The 24,520-nt window shown below is 37.5% G+C and overlaps 1 protein-coding gene across 1 annotated transcript in view; it reads left to right on the forward strand.

The window, feature by feature from the left end:
- The first annotated feature begins 3,565 nt into the window (after positions 1-3,565).
- KCND2 (potassium voltage-gated channel subfamily D member 2) overlaps positions 3,566-24,520 on the forward strand; it is a 505,769-nt gene continuing 484,814 nt past the window's right edge. The window contains exon 1 of the mRNA XM_047695839.1: positions 3,566-6,429. Coding sequence (XP_047551795.1) covers positions 5,315-6,429 — 1,115 coding nt within the window. The 5' untranslated portion in view covers positions 3,566-5,314. The remainder of the gene's footprint in view (positions 6,430-24,520) is intronic.

Raw genomic sequence — 24,520 nt, forward strand, 5'->3', positions numbered from 1 at the left:
GTTAGATTTGACACCAACACCATGATCCATAAAAGGAAGAATTGACAATTTGGACCTCATCAGAATTAAAAACTTCTGCTTTGCAGAAAGTCCTGTGAGGAGGATGAAAAGTCAAGTTACAGACTTGGAAAAATATTTGCAAGGGACATATATGACAAAGGACCATTATTTAGAATACATTAACAGCTCTCAAAAGTCAACAGTAAAAAGCAAACAAGTCAATTAAGAACTGAGCAGATAGGAACATGCATTTTGCCGAAGAATATACAGATGGTAAATATGTGCATAAAGATATATTCAACAAAAATAGCCATTAGGTAAATGGTAAATGCAAATTAAAACCAAATGAGATGTCACAACACACTATCAGAGAGGCTAAAACAAAAAGTGGTGATAATGCCAAATGTCGGCAAGGATGCTGAGAAACCAGGTAACTTAGAGTTTACCAGTGGGATATACAGCCATTCTGGAAAAGATTATTGAAGCTTCTCACAAAACTAAATATACACTTGTCATAAACCTAGGAGTTATGCTCTTGGGTAGTTATCTCAAAGAAATGAAAATTGATGTTCACACAGTAACCTGTACATGAATGTTCATAGCAGCTTTATTCATAAAAGCCCCAAACTGGAACCTCTCCAAATCTCCTTCAGTGAGAGAATGCATAATCAAAGTGTGGTACTAGTCAGCAATAAAAAGAAATGAACTGTTGCTACATTCAACAATGTGGCTAGATCTCAACTAATTCTACTGAGTAAAATAAGACAAATTGAAAAGTTTATTCTGCATGAATCCTTCTATATAATATTTATGAATTGATAAACTATAAAGAAGAACAGATTAGTAGTTGACAAGGGATAGGGAAGGGAGAGGGGAGACGACTATAAAAGGGGATCCTCATGGTGGAAATCTTTTACTTAGATGCTTACTGTGATGGTGGCCACATAAATATATACGTGTGAGAAAATTATATAACATGCAAAAATTAGTGTATGTAAAACAGGTTAAATCTGACTAAGGTCAGTGGATTGCACCAATATGTCAATTTCCTGGTTGTGATATTGTACCGTAATATGCAAAATGTTAACTTTGGGGGAAACTAGGTGATTGGGGTAAGGAATCTCTTCTTTCTCACAATTGCATGTGAATCTATAATTATCTCAAAATAGTTTTTAAAAAATCACTGTAGGTACAGTATAAGGATAGATGGGTAATGAGGGTAGAATATACAGGCTTATTTGAGCATTGGATGAGTGTGCGTATTTTGAGGGGATGGTACAGGGAAGTGGTAAAGAACAGGACAGTATCTGTGGAATGACCATGAGGTTTCTACCTTGGGCTTTATTCATGAGAGAAAACTGAGTAGAGGAGAGAGGTGATGAATTCAATTTTGATCTTGCTGAGTTTATTTTCCATCAACCAAGCAGAGTATGTAAAATGGGAATATAAGAAGGAAGCACAGGAATCCCTGAGCAAGAGAAGCATAGAGACTGAGAATGTTCTGCTGAATTTTGCATACATAGCCTTCATATAGCATTTCAGTGCACGAATGAATATCAGAGTCACTGCTATATCACAAGGGGACTCTTGAACTCAGATGCGAGAGTAAACACAGAAGTACCTGTGGGGATTTCAAATACAGGGTTGATAAAATATTCTGCATTTCCATTAGTCATCGAAAGTAAAAAGGAATTGATATTGAGTACCATTTGTGTGTACCAAATTCTACACTGACATTCAGGAGAATTATCCTTTTTAATCCTCACAATAGGCTTAAAAAGTTAAGTTTTATTATCTGCAACTTCTAAACAAAAGTTAAGTAATTTGCCAGATGAAACAAAGCCTATGAATAATTTCTTGGACTAGAATTTGAATCTAGATGGGTTTAGCTTCTAAGCCCACATTCTTTCTGTTGCATCCAGAAGCTTGTAGAGAGTGGGGGAGAACAGATCTCAAAGTCTTCTTAAGAATTATGGATTTTCTATTCTTGCTCACTTAAGGGTTTTGTAGAGTTAAACATCTATGTTTATATTTGTTAGTGTTCAGCGTCCTGCTGGGAAGTTTTAAAAGCTCTATTTAGATTGCCTGCCTGGGTCTTTATGGGAGGTCATGCCAGTTTGGCATTGATTGAATATTCATGGCTCTCCATTCTCTGGAGACACCTGTTATGTTGGCACCTTGTTTTCTGGATTAGGAAGGGGTTAATTTTCTTACAGTAATTGTTAAGTAGTCCCTTCTTTATTTTTCAGTTAATATTCTTTATCATGTATGCAGGCCATATAGACTTGTTAACAAGCATCTTTCACCACGGCTCATCCAAACAGATAAAACAGCAGGTGTTTTCAGTTCTGTGTTTCCAAACTTTCATGGTGCATTAGCTCTGACTTCATTAACTACTAACATGGGATTCCCTAAACCTCTACTCCAGTAAACAAGTAAACAAAAAATGCCTTCCCATCTCTACGAAAAGTCCTGCACATTAGAAAGTTTGTTTTTCTCTTTCTCTGGTGAGTTTCTGTAGACTCTATTTTTTGTTAGTGTCCTTTTGTTGAGGTATTCCATTTCAGATTTTTAAGGTTAACACATCCTGCCTAAGATCTCTAGGGCTTTAAAGTCAATTCAAGACTATACATCACAGTCTACTTACTTTTCAAACTAAAATCAAAGTAAGCCTTGAAAAGATAACTTTTAGGTAAAAACTAGACCCCCCCCTTAATATAGATGAAGTGTCACTATTTCTAAAGACCTTTATCATCACTATTATTCAGTAATCGAAATTTAAATTTCAAATTAAATTTCAAAATAAATTTGAGTATCTCACATAAATACCAAAAAGGTATGTTTGGTATTTGGAGAGGGGGAATTAAGGATGTTTAATGTGATCCGATTTTCCGTTGGGTCACCTCATTTTGATCCTTCACCTTTCCAAAGCATCCAAACCTTAGGTGTAAATTTTTAACTCTCTCCATTCACGCCATCTAGTGGTTACAAGTGGTATATGTTTGATTTTAAGGATGATTCCTAATGACTGGGGGTGTAGGGGGGGCTGGGGTGAGGAGGCGGGGTACACGAAAAACAAAACCGTTGGCCGCGACAATTTCCTAGTCTCTTACCCCATCACTTACCCCTCGCACGGACACCTTTAACTACTTTAGCCATTTTAGAGATGTGCAGAGATGCGCAGAGATGCGCAGAGAAAAGGAAGGGGACGCGCACTCACAGAGACTCACGCCCCTTGACGCTGACATTTGGAAAGGGGTTCTAAATCCTTCCTGTCATTCTCAAAGGACGAGAAAAGGAGTTGTGGCATGACCTAGACTGAGGGGAACTGTCTGACTTTTCGGCAAGTTGGATAGATGACATATTAGCTCCTGCAACGTTCACATCTGGTTTGAACAAATAGAGGGAAAAGCACTTAAAAATTCCGCCGCGGGGCTCTGCAGGTCTTGCTACCCAGTAGCCTCCAGAAGACAACCAATTCCTGCGCGTTCCGCTCCGCTCACCCTCCTTCCCAGCTTCTCTCTCTCTCTTTTTCCTTTTTTTTTTTTTTTTTTTTTTTTTTTCTTTTCCCACGCTCGTCTTGAACCGGGTCCCAGGGAGGCAGAAGCACGGCACCGGTCCCCTTCCTCCTCTCCTCCACCAAACCACCGCAGCCGAGCGCGTGAAGCTTCCCTTTGTTCATCCAGGCTGCTCTCCTCCCCGGCAGATCCACCTGGATGCTCTCCCTCGGTGACATTTTGCGCCGGGGCTGGTGGGTGGCTGGGGTGGAGCGAGAGGAGCCCGAGGGGGCGGGGGCGGAGAAAGGTCAAGCCGAGGGAAAGGCAGGAGACGCCTTTCATAACCTGCGTGGCGGGGCGTGCGCGCGGTTATTTATTTATTTTTTCCTTATTTATTGATCGCACGAGCAGAGCGGCGCGGGGAGCCGGGGGAGATGCAGGACCACCCACTGGCGGGGAAGCAGCCAGCCGCCCTCCCGCGCCCCCGCGCTGCCGAGCGCCTCCTGCCTCTGCGCTCAGGCGATTGCCTGCGCCGGCCCCGGCCCCGGCCCCGGCCCCGCCACGCCGCCGCCGCCGCCAGCCCCGCCGCCCCGCAGCCCCGCAGCCCCACAGCCCCGCACCGCCCGGCTCGGGCCCCGGGGACAGCGGCGGCGCAGTAAGTTGGCAGGAGCCAGTCCCCTCCGTTCTCGCCTCCCCCGCACCTTTTGAACTTGTTGCTGCTGCTCGGCTCGCCTGCGCCTGGCTTTTGGAAGGTGAAAAGGAGGAGGGAAGCACAGAGGGATGGGGGAAGGGGAAGAAGAGCTCGCTTGAGCTTTATTTATGCTCTCTGGGCGCATCGGATTCGGCTGCTCGGGAGCTGCTTTCTCTGCTTTTCCCTTTCCGGGTGCACGGCGAGGAGAAAGTCTCTATGCAACTCAGCCCCGGCGCGCACTTTGCCAGGTATGTACCGCGAGCGAGGCGCGTTCTGCGCGGAGGCAGATGCTGCTGCTGCCGCCGCGGCGGCGGCGGCTGCCAGCTCCCGTGTTCTGTAACTGTCACACTGCACCTGAGCTGAACTTGAAAAGAGAGTGAAGGGGCGATTGGGCAAACGCTTTTGGCAGACACAAGGGGTGCTTGCAGACGTGGGGGAGGAGGCTCTGTATTAACGCCCCCCACCGTGCCCACCGTACAGCACCTCCATCTCTGCAAATACGGCCCAAGGAGTAGAGGCGGCGACCGGACTCCCAAAGAGACGTGGGGCAGCGGCTGTGACCGCATCTCGGAAGCTGCAACAACAGGTCGCCTTTCTGAGACTCCGTTGGCGGGAAGGGCCACTTGGAAAGGGAAGGTTTGAAAGAGCTAAAAGGGAAGGTGGAAGGGTTGTCTAATTCACCAAAAGAATACCACTGAGTGACTGCCCTTCGTTTTCTCTATCCTACACAACGCATACTGACCCTACATTATCCGGACTGTGTCAGGGAAAAACCAGACACCTGTTTGAAAAAATTGCTGCGTCTAAAGTCAGCTGTGTACTTATTTGTGCCAGGAGTGGCCCGGTTCACCTGCTGGAAGAGGTTTGGTTAGATTCTGCTGGGCGTGATTGTTAGGACATTGTATTTTTTTTTTTTTTTCTTACTACTCCAAATTCCTGTGTTTGAGGGAAACTTGCCCTTCTGAGAACTGTGACTTCACCAAGAGCTCTACCGTGGAATAGGAGTGATACTTCCGGACCACATTTCTCAGTGGTATTTTGTTCGACGGGCGGAAGTGAGTGATTGTGGCTACTTTGCCCCACTGTAGAGGCCTGGTTGCCCTTCTTGCCTCCACTTCAAGGAACCATGGCGGCGGGCGTAGCAGCATGGCTGCCCTTTGCCAGGGCAGCAGCCATTGGGTGGATGCCTGTGGCCTCGGGGCCCATGCCAGCTCCCCCAAGGCAGGAGAGAAAAAGAACTCAAGATGCTCTGATTGTGCTCAATGTGAGTGGCACCCGTTTCCAGACATGGCAGGACACCCTGGAACGCTATCCAGACACTCTGCTGGGCAGTTCTGAGAGGGACTTTTTCTACCACCCGGAAACTCAGCAGTATTTTTTTGACCGTGACCCAGACATCTTCCGCCACATTTTGAATTTCTACCGCACCGGGAAGCTCCACTATCCTCGCCATGAGTGCATCTCTGCTTATGATGAAGAATTGGCCTTCTTCGGCCTCATCCCAGAGATCATTGGCGACTGCTGTTACGAGGAGTACAAGGACCGCAGGCGAGAGAACGCGGAGCGTCTACAGGACGACGCCGACACTGACAACACCGGAGAGAGCGCGCTGCCCACCATGACTGCTCGGCAGAGGGTCTGGCGGGCATTCGAGAACCCCCACACCAGCACCATGGCCCTGGTGTTCTACTATGTTACAGGGTTCTTCATTGCCGTCTCAGTCATCGCGAATGTGGTAGAGACAGTGCCATGCGGGTCTAGCCCGGGGCACATTAAAGAACTGCCTTGCGGGGAGCGCTACGCGGTGGCCTTCTTTTGCTTGGATACAGCCTGTGTCATGATCTTCACCGTTGAGTACTTGCTTCGCCTGGCTGCTGCACCTAGTCGTTACCGTTTTGTGCGCAGCGTCATGAGTATCATCGACGTGGTGGCCATCCTGCCTTATTACATTGGGCTGGTGATGACAGACAATGAGGATGTCAGCGGAGCCTTTGTCACGCTCCGGGTCTTCCGGGTCTTCCGGATCTTTAAGTTTTCCCGCCACTCTCAAGGCCTGCGTATCCTGGGGTACACGCTGAAGAGTTGTGCCTCAGAACTGGGCTTCTTGCTCTTCTCGCTCACCATGGCTATCATCATTTTTGCTACAGTCATGTTCTACGCCGAGAAGGGGTCTTCAGCCAGCAAGTTCACCAGCATCCCTGCTGCCTTCTGGTATACCATCGTCACCATGACTACACTGGGGTAAGTGCCATCAAGGATGAAATGCGATGGAGGTTGAAGGTATGGGAGGTGATTGTGAGTGGACTCAGTAAGGTTACATAATTCAGAGGAAATAGCTCTTCTCTTTTCTAAATGGGTTTAGAAAGCATTATCTAAGTGGTTTTGAGGAACTCTCTATGAAATGGGTATGATACAGCGATTGAAGTGTTTAGGGGATTTGCTGGTAACTGTTGAATATTGGTGCCTAAGAGTGATAAATATACAAAGAAATTTTAAAATTCCTAAATATGGGAAATATAATATTATATATATCAATACATGAAGATATGATAATGAACAACACAAAATTGGCACCCACATAAAGGTATGAATATGCATAATATATATTGAAATGCCTAGAAATTGTTCCAGTGTATTCAAATGAAAAGTTTTCATGTATATTTGAAGTTTTATTTTCATGTAAATAGATACTTTTGGCATTCATTTTTCCTCCAAGAACCATAATTCTTATTTTATAACATTATAAAACACAGATTATAGATATCATTATCCAAGAATTTTTTAATATATATGTACATATTCATATACATGCATTTTCATTTTGGCTGATAGATTATACAGTTTTCGAATATTAGGGCTGAAACTGATCAACTCTACTAAATGAAGTAGAATGATATTTGCAGCATATTTAAGACTAGAGGTTCATAGTTTCAAAATAAGAAGTCAATGACTATTACTCACAGTTTTTTTTATTTTAGAAACTACAGATCCCATCAGGCAATGGGCCTATGACCATTAAATACACGTAGAAGATAGAGCAGTATCTGGTGAGATTGATGGTCACCAGGGGCCAATTGTATAATAGAATTTTGTGCATTCTGATTTCTTTCTATAATTCTTCTGTGTATTCTTTTATTTGGGGGTAATGGTGTTTTGCAACCAAAGGGGCATATTTCAAATTAATTTTTTTTCAAAAAATTAATATGAAGGTAGAATTAAGATTTTTTTTAAGTTGGTAGAAAAAAGGGAAAGTGAAATGATTAGTGTTAATCAAACTGCAGAAAAGTAGCACAATTTATATATTACAGGATCTAATAAAATAAAATAGTTAGAGCCTTTTACTTTAATGAGTTCTTAGGTAAGCCAAGTAGTGATGTTAGTGCCCTTTCTTCAGCTTTTTGCTGCTTTTCTTGCATAGTTAATCAGTTCAGTAAGGGTTTGGTAATGGCTGTAGGAAGAAGTTATTCCCAAGGCTGCTTTTTAAAGTTGTTTCTGGCTAATTTAATTGTCTTCTTTAAATGACAATGTGGTTAAAGTCAACTTAATTGTATTAGCCATATTGCATTGAACAGAATTTCTCATATTGTCATATGGCCAACTAATGGAATATTTCATATGTGAAGAATTTTTGGCTAAGTTAATTAAATTGTGCTAAACAAAAGCTAAACACTGCTTGTGATTTTGATTTAGTCTCATGTATTTTTTTAAGACATACTGGTGCATTAAAAAAAAAATGAATTAGTGAAAATTCGTATCCTACTGCTTGTATGTCCTTCTTATCCTGTTGGTAGTTTTGTGACAAATTTTGAAGGTGTAGTATAGGTGCTTTTTTTTTTACCAAAGAGAATTTTATATGTGTGTGTGGTTTGGAGTCTTGTAGTCTTCTTGTCATATGAAATCTTTGTTAGGGACAATTGGGTAGTGCAAATCACTATCAGGACTTCAGATCAGAAATACTTATGAATAAAAAGAGAATTCTGCTTTAAGAGGAATTAAAGAAACATTAAAAGGAAATACATATGTTTTTAAATTTGGTGTCTATGCTGGTGTTCTTCATGAAGTATCAGTGGATCATTTTGATTAAATTTTATTAATTTAATCATTTAATACCATATACTGTGTATATGAGTATCAGTATTAAAATGAATGTTGTTGAGATGCTATGCATCTGGCCAGAAGTTCTATTCTAGACAAGAGACACTACTATTATTTTAAAGTTGTTTCCTGAAATGACTTTAATTTTTTAATTTTATTTTAAAATTTAGTTTTGCTTTTAGGAAGAAAAAGAGGAAGTGTTAGCTATCAATGATTTTTTTTTTTTACTGTATAAATAAAATACTTATAAGCATCTACCTTTTGAAATGATTTAAGAAACTAAATCATAATACCCAAGTCAAATCTATGAAATGGATTTAGTTCATGTGTTCTTATATAAGTAGATTAGAAGAATTAAGTATATACACTTTCTCAAAACTTGGAAGCAAAATGCGAGTTATTTTTAAGACAAGTTTCACTGAAGCTGAAAATTTTAATTTTTGGGAAATTAAGCTAATTAATGATCTGATGGACTAGAGCAGTCATACTTTTAAGATGTAGAAATGTTGATGCAGTAAAAATGCAATCCATTTATTGAAAAATATATATGAACATTTAAGAAAGTATATGCTTTATAATACAGTGAAATTTCTTAGAAAGACATCTTCAGTTCCTCATTAAAATATAGTTATAATGTATTTTATTTTCCTAGAGAAACAGATTTCTGTTTTAAAGATCCTGCCTTGTTGGTGTCTTTGGTTGCATTGTGACTCACAGCTTTATTTAAGAATAGAAAACATTCAACAAAAGCCATTGCCTGAATTTATTTTTCACTGTAGTTTTTTTTTTTTATTTTTATTTTTTTTAGATTTTTTATTTATTTGTCAGAGAGAGAGGGAGAGAGAGCAAGCACAGGCAGACAGAATGGCAGGCAGAGGCAGAGGGAGAAGCAGGCTCCCCGCCAAGCAAGGAGCCCGATGTGGGACTCGATCCCAGGACGCTGGGATCATGACCTGAGCCGAAGGCAGCTGCTTAACCAACTGAGCCACCCAGGCGTCCCTGTAGTTTTAAACTTATAAGCTAAAGTGTCAGATCTAAACTTTCTGGAAAATATGCAGTAGTTTGAATTAATATCGAACTGTTTCTGCTAGATGACCAAGAATTTCCCATTACCCTTTCTAAGCCCTTTTTACTTGGCTATTATTTTTAATAGAGCTAATATTAATCAATGAATGATAATAGAAGTGAAAATGGAATCCTAAACAGTGGTTATCAAAAATCTAGCTCATGCAAACATCATCTACATAAGAAGAAAAGACAAGAGCTTTGGAATTCAGGACTGGCAGAATTATCTACCTCTCAGGTCCTTTTAAACAATGTTCAGTTGGGTTTTGGTCTGAAGAAACGACCAGGTCTGTCTTAGAACTACTGTGTATTCATCTCATCATCTTTGTGCTCCTTGAAATCTCAAGCATATCACTGTACTGTAACTTAACCATGCTTGTTATATAACTAATTATTTAATTTGCCAATAAAACTAATGCTTTGAAGTATAATTTTAAGCCTACCCATTTCCTGTTAAAGAAACCTTAAAAGTCCAATTAAAAAAAAAATCAGTGAAAGAAAGAATATCAGAAAGATTTTTTAGAAGGGTTTAGACTGAATGGGCATATATATCTGCTCTTCCATTTTATCTTTTCTTTCTCTGCATATCTATTCACCTTCACTGGCCCTCGGTACCCTTTTACTCCCCCACCTCCCTCCTTTCCATAATGTGAACTCTAATTGCTTCCTTAATCAGCCTTGGGAGGAAAAGAACCTGGAACTCCTCTTTTGTCCTAATGACCTTTGGCAGATAGCATCCAGTTGTTATTTTTCATTCGAGTGGTAGTACTCAAATGGTGCCAGATTTAGGAAATTTTCAAATGTTTGTCAATAATCAAAAGTGACTTTGCAAAAAATATTTAGTAACTGTACCATTGTACCTCAGGTTCATGACTTGTGAGTAAGAAGCAGTACCAGGTAGCACGTTAAATAATTTGAGGAGCTTGGATGCTAGACAACATCTGCATTTTGGGCACAATTAGTAACCATTTGGACCCTTGTTTTAAAAACAGAGGTTGTGTTACTCATCACATAAAACTTAAGAACTTGAGAAGTGTAATTTCTGCGGTCCACCACTTCTTTAATTTTGTAACAGAGTTGTTTTTATCAAAGTTTTCAGTATGGGAAAGAAAGCCACTATGTGGCATTTCTGTAAAGTTTATGTTTAAAATGCAACTTTATGGGGCGCCTGGGTGGCTCCATTGGTTAAGCGGCTGCCTTGCCTCAGGTCATGATTCCAGGGTCCTGGGATTGAGCCCCACATAGGGCTTCCCACTCAGGAGAAAGCCTGCTTCTCCCTCTACCTCTGCCCACAACTCCCCCTGCTATGCTCTTTCTCTCTCTCTCTGTCAAATAAAGAAAATCTTTTAAAAATATAAAATAAAAGGCTACTTTATGATTTTAACTACAAAAATTATGTTCTGATTTCTAAACAAATCTAGGAAAAAAGAAGTTCATCTACGGTATACTATCATCAGAAACAAATACAGTAGAGTTACTTCTGCACTCTCAGAAAACTCAGTGTAGTTGTCTATTTATAAGACTCTACAAAACTACCTCTATAATATTTCAATTTTAATAGTTTTAATAAATAGCTATTTTAAGAAATAAAAACACAAAATAGTTTTTCATCTCAGTTTTCCTAACAATGTATCCACATCAGTGTGTCCTCTTTTTAGAGTGGCTTGATTGGAGAGGGATTATATATAAAAATATGCCATGTATATATCACATATGTTTTATGTAATGCAGGTATGTTATATATCTCTCATATAACATATAAATATATTAAATATGTTACATGTTATTTATCTTTTAATATATATGTGTTATATAACACATATGTTGTTAAATATATATTCTTAAAAAGAATGAACTCTTAAATATTTTCCTGCTATCAATCACTATTCTGACTGCATAGCTTTGGGGAATGTTGGGAGTAAGCTTGCAGAATCACTTACAGAGAAACTTTTGGTTTACCCAGTTATTATTCAAAATGAGTAGAATTACTTTCCCTTGCATCAGCATCTGCATGTAAATATTGCTAAATGTTAATCAAATACATCTTTACACAGTGGGAAGTACCAAATTTATCTTTCAGATGAGGAGCCATGCTATTGGTAAAAACCACTTTTATTTTTGCATACTATGTTCATTGTGTGTGTGTGTGTGTGTGTGTGTGTGTGTGTGTTTAAGGGAGAGTGCACGCCATACGATGGGGCAGGGAGGGGCACAGGAGAGGGAAGTGAGAATCTCAAGCAGGCTCCATGCCCAGGTCAGAGCCCGACTAAAGGCTGGATCTCACCAGAGATCATGACCTGAGCGGAAATCAAGAGTCAGATGCTTAACTGACTGAGCCACCCAGGCTCCTCGCAGACTATGACGTATATTTTTATAAAATTCTTTATAGACCATGTTCATTGTTGGGAGTCAAAAATGAACTTTTAAAGAAATGTAGAGAAATGTGATGTGCATTACAGGTAACCAAATCTTAACTGTCTTTGTTTTGTTTTAGCCATCATTTGAATATAGGTAGTATATGACATGACATACATACCTATTTTTAAATGTGTATATTTGCTTAGCATTTTCTTTTTTTTTCTTTAAAATAAATATTTACTTAGTTGCCAAGAAGAGGTGTGTCATGTGTGACATAATAGTGACATAATTAAACAGCAGCAGCATTTTTTGTTTCATGTTTTTACTTATTTTTTTTTCTGAAGACCTTGAAATATTACCTGGGAGTGTGTAATAATAACTAACTGGGGATTACTGCTGATACTATAGGGTTAAGAAAGGAATCTGTTCTGTCTTTATTCTATTGACATAATGCATTTCTCTCCTAGTTCTGCTTTTTGGGACTCACACCACATTTCTCAGTATCACTGAGGGCTCTGCATGTACTTATACAGTCCTGGGCTCTAGTCTCACGGTGCCCAGCTGATGTAATAAAAGCATGTGTTCTTGTTCAGGGAACTCTTGGGCCATTTGGAAGCAAGCTATGTGGCGGTAACTATTTTACCTGGCCTGATGAGGAAGAAAATAATTCTTTGACTTGAATGACCTAAAAAAGAGTTGGCCTGTGAATTGTTAGAGTGATACAGTTTATATTCTGTATCATTCAAAGAACAAGAATGTTGGAAAGAATATTCATCAAAAAGGAAATATTATTTATCCTTCAGAGCTATAATGATGATTTTACTCTTTTCCCCCAGTATAAGACTCTTCATGTCTTATACTGTTTTCTAAGCACTTAATACATATATAGTATATACTATATAGTTTTTTGTATATAGTATATACACATATATATATTTATATATAGTTTATATTTACTTAAATATATATAAGTATATATATGTATATGTGTGTATGTATATGACCATTGCTATCCCATTGGCAATAGCTAGATTTGACAGTGTAGGATATAGTTTGGTATTGAAAAGAAACATAGGGGTGCAACACCATCTCTACATTTCTGTCCACACTGAGACTGTCTCTTGCTTTAGTGTAGATCCCATTGGAATGTTACCCTTTAGTTTCTTCCTTTGAGAACCAGACTTCAACCATGATCTTCTCCACAAGGCCTTCTCAACCTCCCAACCTCCATTATCTATAGTTAGGATTTTACTTGATATTAGCAAGTGCTATCTTATATATAACTTATGGTTTTATTCCTTGCCTTCCTACCTAGATTGAAAGGCTTTTGAAGTATGGGCCTATCCCTTTTGGGGACTTATTACCTACTAGCTCAGTGCCTAAATGCAGAAAAATCTGTATTAAAGCTTTGCAGACCATGGTGTGAGGTGATACCAGTCCCCCATGCAGAGCTCCTTAGCTGTGAACAATCTCAACACTGGCAGTAATTTACTAATCTAATCATTTACTTCATTCAGTGTTAGGAAAAATTGGAATTTATTATTCGAGTATTTTGTCTTTGTACTACAATCTACTCTTTTTAGACTTGGGAGAGCTGTGAGACTCCACCGCTCTTTGATCTGTAACTAATCTTCTTCAAAAGTTAGAATTAATGGCTGTCAATGGCTATTTCCTTAATCAGTTTTCTTCCTGGTGAAGGCTGGTAAATTGCAGATGCCTCTGGGAAGCATATGGGGATGACTTACAATGCAAACGAATCAGCACAGAAATGTTCTGCCTTGTCTTTCAACCTCAGTTCCCCCAGTAAACATGAGCTGGCACTTTTTTCTCTTTCCAGGCCCACTCATTTATGCATAAAATGGAATTGTTTAAAAATAGTGCACTGTTGTCTATAAATGACACATAAAATAAATGTAGTCAATCAGAAAGATGTTCCTGCTTGAAGCGATTAAAAGGCAGGTATATAAAATATAAACATACATGTAGATACATATCCTGGCATGATGCAGTGCACTTTGCATTGGGAATTTTGACATGTCTGTTATGTAAAGAAGATCTGAATTATAAAAAGTGTGGGGAGAATAGGGAGTGAATTACCAAGTTAATAAGGAGAAAGAATAACATTGAAAGAGTAGGATGACAGTTGAAATAATGTCAGATAGAATGGGAAGGTTTTGTTCTAAAAGTGAAAGGTCTTGTCTTTTTTGCTCTCATGTGGGCCTGATTCTTCCGTTGTCCTCATTTTCTTCACTTTTAAGAATAACAATAATCATGCTTTTGGAAACCCACAGTTTTACCAGTAGCATATACCCCCAGCAAATCAAAATGTGACTCATAGAGTTCATTTCAATTTAACAGACTTTTGTTGATCACTTACTACTTGTCATTGACCACAGCAGTAAATGTAACTGCCAAGTTCCTGACCTTAAGGGCCATGTACTCTAGTGGCAGAGGTGGAAAGAGAACCGTATAAATATATAATTCCAGGTAGCAGCTGGTGCTACCAACAAAATAAATGAGGTAAGACAAGACTGTTGGCCAACTGAAGGGATGAAGTGAGTTCTGTGACTATCTGGGTAAAGAGCTTTAGATGAGGAGGGAAAAGAAGTACAAAGACCTCAAGATTAAGAGGAGCCTTGGTGTACTCCACTTAAGGCCACTGTAATTTAAGCAAGGAAGGGGAGGGGCTTAGTAGCAAATGCTATCTGAAAGGTAGAGGGGACAAGATGATGTGGGACATTGTAGACCATAATAAAGATTCTGGTTTTATTCAAGACATAATGGGGACACATTCAAGAATTATGAGCATGGTACAGATAGGATATGATTTTTGTCTTTAAATGAGCACAAGTTCTGAACATTTAACATTTCTTAAATGGTCATTTTAACATTAATTTCTTCACCATGTATAAATCCTCATCCTTTGTTAGATTCATTATACTTACCTTAACTTGAAATTTGTATCTAGTTATTCATGAGATTTTCCAGAAAAATGGAGTATTTTATAAGAATGCATGATTAAAGTATTCCCAACTGACAAAAAGAAACCTAGTTCAAATGAGAAAATGAATTCTACATGTTAGCTGAAAAGACCCAAGTATTTCTCAATAGATATGGAGCTATCTGAGAAATGACTAGGGATTATTATTTATCTTGAATATAGATTTACAGACTTATAGTTGTCGATTCTAATGTTCATGTGCAAGAATGTCATATATACTTTGGATTCTACTTAAAGAATTTTCATTCCTTTTTTCTTCCCTTCACTTTTCAGTAGGTAATGTATCCCTGGTCAGGTGTTTGGCTGTTTCTGTGAATCTGAAAGAAAAAAAGAGTTTACATGTCTTTAAAAATGCCAGAGGATATGTATTTTTTAAACTCAAATTAAATTGGAACCATACATGTAGCAGATGTGTATTTGTGAAAACTTACAGAGGCATTGCTTTGGTAAGAATCATCGTGCTGGAGAGTAAAACATAAACATAAATGGATAATTGGAGAGCACTTGGGTTTGGAAGAACAAGAATTGGATTAACAACATAAAAAAAAAAAGTTTGTGTGTGTGTCTCCCAGATGAGCAATTTGTGAAAATATTTGCTAAGTCTAAGGGAAGTCAGTGTGGCATCTCAATTTGGTGTTCTGTTCCCATTAGAACCTCTGTCCTTCAGATAATTCTGCATCCTACCCAGTACTTCTATCTGGAGACTTGATTTCGGATGATATAAGCTAGAGTTCATGAGGGTCATCACAAAGGAAAAAGTTCTGGTATTCCCTGTCCTTTGCATGTGAAACGATCATAACAATTACATTCTGATAATTACTAGCCTTCCTTTGTTTTGAATGGGGAACTGGTTTCTTTTCATCTTGATGCAGAAATTGGAACTATGTAAACCTATACCATATTAATACATTTGGAAAAAGAATATCCTTATGCATATTGTTTTAGATCATACTGTGGAACTTTAGTTTCTAGTTCTTACCAAATGTGGTGTTTGGGAATGAAAAGTAAACACATGTGTTTGTAGTCTCCTTAACTTAGATCAGCCTAGTAATGCATATTGGACACTATTGGGTCAGGGAAAAAAAAAAAACATATGGACTCTCACAAATGTCTGGTTTTCTGCTTTATTCTAAAGTTACTAAAATCATGGAATTTTGATTTGCAGGGATCTTTAGAAATCATCTTGTAGAAACTTCTCAGTTTATACTTGAAAAAACTAGGAAGCAAAATCACAAAGCTAGCTAGTGGAAGAATATCAGCTTGATTTCTGGGGATCTTTTGAAGTCTAATACTCTTAGGGCACAATTGACTGAAGTCTTTTTTTCCTCCATATTTCTTTCTCTATTGTATAATCATTAAGGAAAATATTACAAACAAAGCAGAGCAATAAAACCATGTACTATATACATATATAACTAGTCCATAGCCCCCATTAGATAAAAAGTTGTATATGTGTGTGTGTGTGTGTGTGTGTGTGTGTGTGTGTATATATGTATATGTATATATATTCCCCCATTATACAATAAATTATACATATATAACTGAACTAGTAATGTAGGTAAACAAGTTCATGCAATAAGTCTCATCTTGTCATTTTTCCCTTGGTCATCTGCTACTTGTTAAATCTTTTTGAAATTAAAGGCAATTATTAAATTGAAGTTTCAACTCTGAATTTTAGATGACTATCTAAAGTTATGATTTTGTTAATTTTAATATTGGTGATGTTAAAAGCAGGTCATGAAATCAGTGTCAAGTCACTTGTTTGACTTGCTTTGGTCTGAAAAATGGGAAGTCAAATTTTAGAATATCAGATGCATTCATAAATTGCCCCAGAAAAATCATGTTATGTTTTCTTCATAAAGTGAAAAGACATGTTAAGGTTCAAATGAAAGAATATTTTTAAATATTTTTCAATTAAACACCATAACAATGAATATATGTTGAGAAGATCATCTCAAACTTTTTTACATAGTATAATTCCACTTTGAAAAACATATAAAAATATTGTCTTAATCCCTGGAATTTCTGAAGGGGAATTTTTTAATTCCCTTGAATTTTTTTAAAAAGTTAACATTCTGAAAAATTACGTGGTAACCAGATATTGCTAGTACTTTGGGAGAAATCTTCAAGACGAAGCCCAATTGATAAATCATAAGAGGACCTTTCATTTCAGTAGCCTGTATTTAAAAGAGCTATATGCTTGAAGAGCTAAGCCAGGATGCATTGCTTTTGTTTTACTCCAGATACACAGAATTTAACTAATTATCATCTTTTTCATGACACACTTCTATCATTCATTCATTCATAGCCCTGTTTATCATTTTATTTGTTTAATAAATTTTAATAATGTGATATGCAAACATAATATATACAGGCAAGAGCCTACCCCCAAAATAAAGCTATATCATTGATATTAACCTACATCTAAACATTAGCACCTCTTTTTCCCGTTGTGTCCCACTGTCTTTCTCTGCTGGAGATAAATATCATCCTGTATCCTGTATTTATCATTCTTAAAACTGTATTTTTAATTGGGAGATTTTTTAACTTTATGAAAGGCTACTGTGTTGCATACAGTCTTTTGGGTTCTTGCATATAATGTATCACCAAGTTTCATCCATATTGTTGCTGTGCATAATAATTCTTTTTATTTTGCTACTATATAATCTCTTGCTCCATTATGTGATTATTCTGCAGTTTATTCAACTCCTCTCTCTTTAGTGCCTTCCAGGTTAGTTCTAGGTTTTTTTTTTTTTTTGGTAGAATGCTGTTGTGCAAATTGTTGGCATGCGCAAATGTTTTTCTTATGTATATAACTTGGAGTGTAATTGGTGGGTCATAGGTATGAATAATTAACTTTGGGGGATGAAGCCAAATTTTTCCAAAGTTGCTGCATCAGTTGACACTTCTGCTACTCACTAATTAATAAATAAAAATTCAGAAAAATGATTTTTATGCGGCAGTGAGATGCAGTGGTTAGATGTGAGTTGCTGTGAAGAAATTAAGAATGCAGTTTTTTTACTGGTGGCATTTTACCTTGATCTTTTTGAAATGAGCAGGTAATATAATTGTAGCAATCCTAACTTGCATTGTGTTTAACTCCATGACTTGTAGTTGGATTTTTCTTTTTCTTTCAACCTGAAAAGATTCATTCTGGTAAACATTGCATTTATATTTTTACAATGTGAAATATTTTAACTTCAGCTTCATGTTGGAACTCAAGGCCAATAATATGAAAACATCAAACCTGAAAATATCTTGCAAGGCTTTGGTTTACTCATTCATATGAAATTAAGAATGAGGATTGAAAATGACGTTCAGTTGGTGTTCCGAGACTTTATAGTATTTTATAAAATGTTACATATAACTTTGTAGAACCAAGAAACTGCCCACATCTTCTGCATTTGTATTATCTAATTTATCACAATATTACTGCAGTTAGAAAAAACTGTGCTAATTTCAAGGCACCTCATAGATATTTAGGAAACAGGATATATGAATAAATGTCAAGAGGAAATTACCTCCATTTCAGGAAATTCTTAATTATGGAAATTAAAGTAAATATTATTTCCAGTTCTTCATGGATGATCCTGCATTTTTTTTAATGTTTGCAAAAAAAAGGCCAGTGTTTTGAAAAGCATAATTAATTTACAATGCATATATGTTGATCTGTTGTCTTTCTTTTAACATAGTGTTTGTGCTTTTGGCTTTAAAAATCACATGAGGGGCACCTGCATGGCTCAGTGGGTTAAGCCCCTGCCTTCAACTCAGGTCGTGATCTCAGGGTCCTGGAATCAAGCCCCACATCAGGCTCTCTGATCAGCAGGGAGCCTGCTTCCCCCCTCTCTCTGCCTCCCTCTCTGCCTACTTGTGATCTGTCTGTCAAATAAATAAATAAAATCTTTAAAAAAAAAATAAAAATCACATGAATTTGTTACAAAATGTCAGAAGATAACAGTAAATATTCTTATAAAAAAAGAAAATATAATTTACAAAATTCCTATAAACTCTTCTCTGTGGAAATAAGGCACTTTTTATTCAGGAATGCCTGTTGATTTCAGAGAGAACTTTATTCTTTTCATGTGAAGAGTCCAAATACCTTCATAATCACCTAAATTAAAAGTAAGATTATTCTATTTCAGAATTAAAGGGTATTGTTTTTTCAGTCAAGTACCAAATTTTAGCAGTGTGTTCTGAAATATACTGTTAAAGCCAAACTAAATAAACTGAATAGTCACTTTAGACTCTTCACATTCCTTTTACTTCCATCTCTTCATTATTCTCCACATTATACAGGGTCCAGTTTTTGGATTCATATCTGTTATTTATTTATTTGAAGATTTTATTTATTTGACAGAGAGAGAAAGAGAGCACAAGCAGGGTGAGAGGCAGGCAGAGGGTGATGGAGAAACAGGTTCCGTGTTGAGCAGGGAGCCCGGTGCAGGGTGCTCCCATCCTAGAACCCTAAGATCCTGACCTGAGCCAAAGGCAGGCGCTCACCCAACTGAGCCACGAGGAGCCCCTGTATATCTGTTATTTTAAATACTACTAAAATATGTGTTAATGTATATACCCATATATTTTTTAAAAAGTACAGACACATAGACATCAATATAAAATGTATAAATATGTAAATAAGTATTACATACATGTGCATAAGTTGATACATATGTACTCTCTCCTGTTATTTTTCTAGGAGAACACAATGATAATACTTTTAAGAAGCGACAATGATAATACTTTTAAGAAGCGATGGAAAAACAACTCTATATTTCATTTTGTACCTTTTTGTATTCTTTTTTTCTCCCATTAATCTACAGAACTTCTGTTATAAAGGACTCTTTGGTGACATTTGAGGCCTTTTTCTTCATATTTTTTCTATGTAAAAATCTTACCAGATATTATTTAGAATTCGATCTCTTCTACAATAACCCTTTTGATGACTCACTCAAAAAGGTCATAAATACAGAAGGTGACATATTAGAAATGGCCTGGATTTAAATACCAGCTCCATGGTGTTGGTCAAGTTACTTAAATTCTATTTACCTAAGATTCCCATTTGTGAAAAAAGTTAGCAATACCTGCTTGTTAGGGCTTTTATGGAAATTAAATACAAATATATAAAGTTCTTAGAACGCTACCTTTTATAGAGGTGCTACATGAGGGATTATTATTATGATAATTATTAAATATATGATATTAATAGTAAATATAGTACGTACTTTTTTGCAAAGGAAAAGTAGTAAGGGAGTAGGAGGAAACTTTGGGAGGTAATGAGTATGTCTGTGGCCTTGATGGTGGTGATGGTTTCATGGGTGTATACTCATCCCCAAACTCATCAAATTGTAGACATTAAGTATGTATAGCTTAGAAGGGAAGGAAGGAAATGAAGGAAGAGAGGGAAGGAGCAAGGAGGGAGGGAAGGAAATAAGGAAATAAACTAGGTATAGAAGGGGGAGAAGTCTCTAATGGGTCACCCAGCAGACAGTCAGGAAATGATCCCTGGAAATGAAGAGATACTGATTGAAGACACACCTTAAATCAAGAGGTACTTCCTATTTAGAAACTGGAATTTTAAGTCTTCCTATAAAACTTTTCATTGTTGTTGAAAATGCAACAGTTAATGAATTTGGGTTATCAAATTACAAAAACTTCATGTCTCTGGCAAATTTGTTTTGGAATTATATGCTTAAACACTCCTTTATTATTTTTTTAACTATGCCAGTTTTCAAAGAGGATTTGAAACAATTTGCTGTCAAATGAACTGAAATATTAAATAAATAAGTGCCAACTATTAAAGATGGAGAGGAAAAGCAATTATGTTAAATAAAGCATTAGTGAACATAAATTCAGCTCTGAACTTCCTGGCAGCCAAAGAAAAAAAGGAAAGTGTAGCATATTTCACAGATCTGTTTATCGAAGAGGGGAAGATATCATACTTCTGGAAGAGTTTCTTTTTAGAAGAGGTAGAGTCTAAGATAATCTGGTCAGTGGATCCTATTAGTCACCAACATAATGAACAGTGTCTGCACCAATAGTTTCCAAAATATTTAGAAATAGTTTTGATTTGGACTTTTTATGCCAAGCAAATACTATATGAATATAAAAGTATTTTCATAGGAAATATAAATGATGTATATATATACATCATTTATATATATTATATGTATACAAAATATATAACTTTCAGATAATAAGATTCATATGTAGAGTTGAGCAAATTCTGAGTGACATTTCTGTGTGGATTGAAAGCCACCAGAATTAGGATCACTTGGTACACTTACTAAAAATGGGTATTCCTAAAAAAAAAAAAAAAAAAAAAAAAAAAAATGGTATTCCTAGTGTTCATCTAAAACAGTTTAAATAATCTCTGGAGATAGGAATCATGATGGCTGCATTTTTACTTCTCACATTAAATTTTAAGAACCACTGATCTGGAAGAACATATGAGCCTATCTCTACTGTTATCATCCTGGAGTATTACTGACATTGTGCTCGAATTTCGAAATGAGGTAAAAAACAAACCATGTAAAATAATGATCCAGACAAAGTAGATAATAAGAGGTAGTTTTCAGTGTGACTTAATGAAGGTGTATAGAGAGAAACATAGATAGGAATTCAAGAATCTTGACTGTAGGTGATAACCTGATTCTTTATTGCAAAAGCCCTATTCTGTTCTGTGCTATGAAATAAGGTTTCATGGACAGTAACCAATACTCTCTAGTATTCTGGAGTATTCTGGAGTAAAGAAGACAGAGCTGCTTCCTTTGGAGAATTTAGGGTTGTACGTATTAAAAGTTACTGATTTCTTAACTGCCAGGGTGGGTGGGTTGAGCTTTCCTTAGTGGAGGCCCAAGGTACCAACTAGTTGGTCATAATGAAAGCCAAGAATGTGCAGTCTTGGTTCAGAGCTGTAGAATAAGGGGAGAGCTTATAAAACAGCACCAGGCACAAAGATAATCTAAATCTTATGAGATGAAAATTTCCTTTGGATAAATATTTTTTCTCCTTTTTTCCCCCTCTTTTTTCTTCTCTATAAACAGAAAATTGATTTGAAAGGATTTACTTTCCAAAGAGGATAATTTTTAATCACATGTTAGAGATTTGAACCGTGGAAGATCTAAAGATAGAAAACAAATTACTGATGGATTCTTAGATCATAATGGAGCATAAAAGGAGGTTTTATGTAAAAATCTACTAAATGGCTGATTTGATGTTGAGCTTTTTATTGGCTCTTCATGTTGTCAGTCTGTCCAAAATGACTTTGTGTTCTTTCCTGGTAGACATAGGGAAGTAAGCAATAAGCCTTTTCCCACAAGGTCTAGGTTTAGAGAGTGTGAGAGGCCTATTGAAGATCAAGACGGCCAAGGATTGATGTTCACTTCCTTGCTTGGAGGATGCTATCTGATTAGCTGTGGTTACAGGATTTCTGGTTATTAGCATTCATAAGGAAAAGAAATCTAGAGGCAAAAGTTATGATTCAATTATAAAAGTTCTCATGAATATAATCTCATTCAAGCTCAAATGTTGGTTAGTGTTAAGATCAGGAGGTCTGACATGACATTTGAAACCTTGGTTTGAAGTGAGATAATGTAGATGATGCAGATTTATCCCAAATCAGATTATTGGAAGGAGAGTCTTATGACGCTTCTGTAAAGCCTTTCTTCCTGAACAGGATACATATGGAGAGGAAGGGGGAAATGAAGAAAAATGTGTAAGGAGATAATCTGACTCTTACAGTGGGGCAGGGAAGAGTCTACAGTGATTGGGCCCCTAAGCTGTGGCAGGCACCACCCCTATAGACATAAACAGTATTATTTTTTCATACCATGTATTGAATGCTCCGCTTGCTTTACCATATTTTGATTCCTACTGGTAAGAGATAAATGAAAATATGCTAAATAATTACTCAGTAAAGTGGAAAACATGAGGTCAAAATTAGACCACTCCAGGAAGAGTACATTTAAGTTCAAACAGTTGGAACTAACATTAAAAAATCAGGCAAACTTTTAGCTTAAATCAGACGCTGGAACCAAAACAATAGAACGTGTTCTGAGAAGCAAGCCTGAATTTTGACATACAAAGTTCTTCTGGAAGGATACCAAAAAAGATCCAACAAAAAGTTAATGTCTCTGATCAGGTATCCCAGTAAAAGAACCTTATGCTTCTACGGAAGATTTTGAGCCTTGAGTCACAGAATTAAGTCGGTCTTCTTCCTGCAGAAAAGCTCAGTGGACTGGCTGAGAGCAGCTGCTGTCCTTTCCCTGAGCCTTAGGTCAGTCCCTTGTCAGCCAAATACCAAGTGCTGACCCACCAGTGGAATCTCAAATATTGACAACAACATTTTTTTTAACTTTTAATCCAAGATACATTCTAGTTGAGTCTATAATTCCTGTCCACTTGTATTTTATTTCACATCATCATCATCATGATTATTATTATTTTAGAGAGAGCATGCACACACACATGCTGTGGGGGGAGGGGGAAAAGGAGAGAGAGTAGCCCAAGCAGGCTCCATGCTGAACCCAAAGCCCCACCTGGGGTGGCTCTCATGACCTTGAGATCATGATCTGAGCCAAAATGCCTTTCACCATTATTTCAGTTGATTTAAGAGGAATGGGTTTTACTGAAGAGCTAGGAATAAATTAAAAAAAAAAAAAATTTGTTTCTCTACTCTCATTGTATTTCTGTTTATATATAGTATCTCTAGAAACCAAATAAGGAAAAAAAAAAAAGTCCATGGATCAATAATACTGTAACTGCAGACTTAGCTTTAAGGTGCCTCAGTAAGCCTGCTGACAAAAGTTCTCTCATCAAAGAACCTCACACTTGAGTTGAAATCTCCCCCATAGGTTTTTTTTTGTTTGTTTGTTTTGTTTTTTTAATTTGACAGAGATCACAGGTAGGCAGAGAGAGAGAGGAGGAAGCAGGCTCCCTGCCGAGCAGAGAGCCCGATGTGGGGCTCGATCCCAGGACCCTGGGATCATGACCTGAGCTGAAGGCAGAGGCTTTATCCCAGGACCCTGGGATCATGACCTGAGCTGAAGGCAGAGGCTTTAACCCACTGAGCCACCCAGGCGCCCCTCCCCCATAGGTTTTATTTATTTATTTATTTATTTTTTAAGATTTTATTTATTTGTCAGAGAGAGAGGAGAGCGAGCAAGCACAGGCAGACAGAATGGCAGGCAGAGGCAGAGGGAGAAGCAGGCTCCCCGCCAAACAAGGAGCCCGATGTGGGACTCGATCCCAGGACGCCGGGATCATGACCTGAGCCGACGCAGCGGCTTAACCAACTGAGCCACCCAGGCGTCCCTACCCCATAGGTTTTATAACAATGGCTAGAACAATGCTTTGTGGATCACAGATACTGGAAAAAAAAAAAAAAATATATATATATATATATATATATATATATATATATATATATAGTTTTTTTACTGTGGAGTTAAATGTCCAATTCATTTTGGGAACTGAACATTGCTCATAATACTGTTGACCCTTGAACCACATGGGTTTTAGAAATCTTCAAGTGACTTTTGACTCCCCAAAACCTTAACTATCAGTAGCCTATTGTTGAGAGCTGTACTGGTAACACAGACAATCTATTAATGCATATTTTGTATATTCTATTTATTAGATACTATATTCTTATAAGTAAGCTAGAGAAAAAAAATGTTTTTAAGGAGGTCATATTAAGGAGAAAATACATTTAAAGTACTGTATTTATCAAAGAAAATACGCATGTAGTTGGACCTGCCCAGTTCAAACCCATGTTGTTCGAGAGTCACCAGTACTTTCTAGCTGCTTCTCTCT

The sequence above is a fragment of the Lutra lutra genome, chromosome 11 (assembly GCF_902655055.1).
Source record: "Lutra lutra chromosome 11, mLutLut1.2, whole genome shotgun sequence".
Lineage (NCBI taxonomy): Eukaryota > Metazoa > Chordata > Mammalia > Carnivora > Mustelidae > Lutra > Lutra lutra.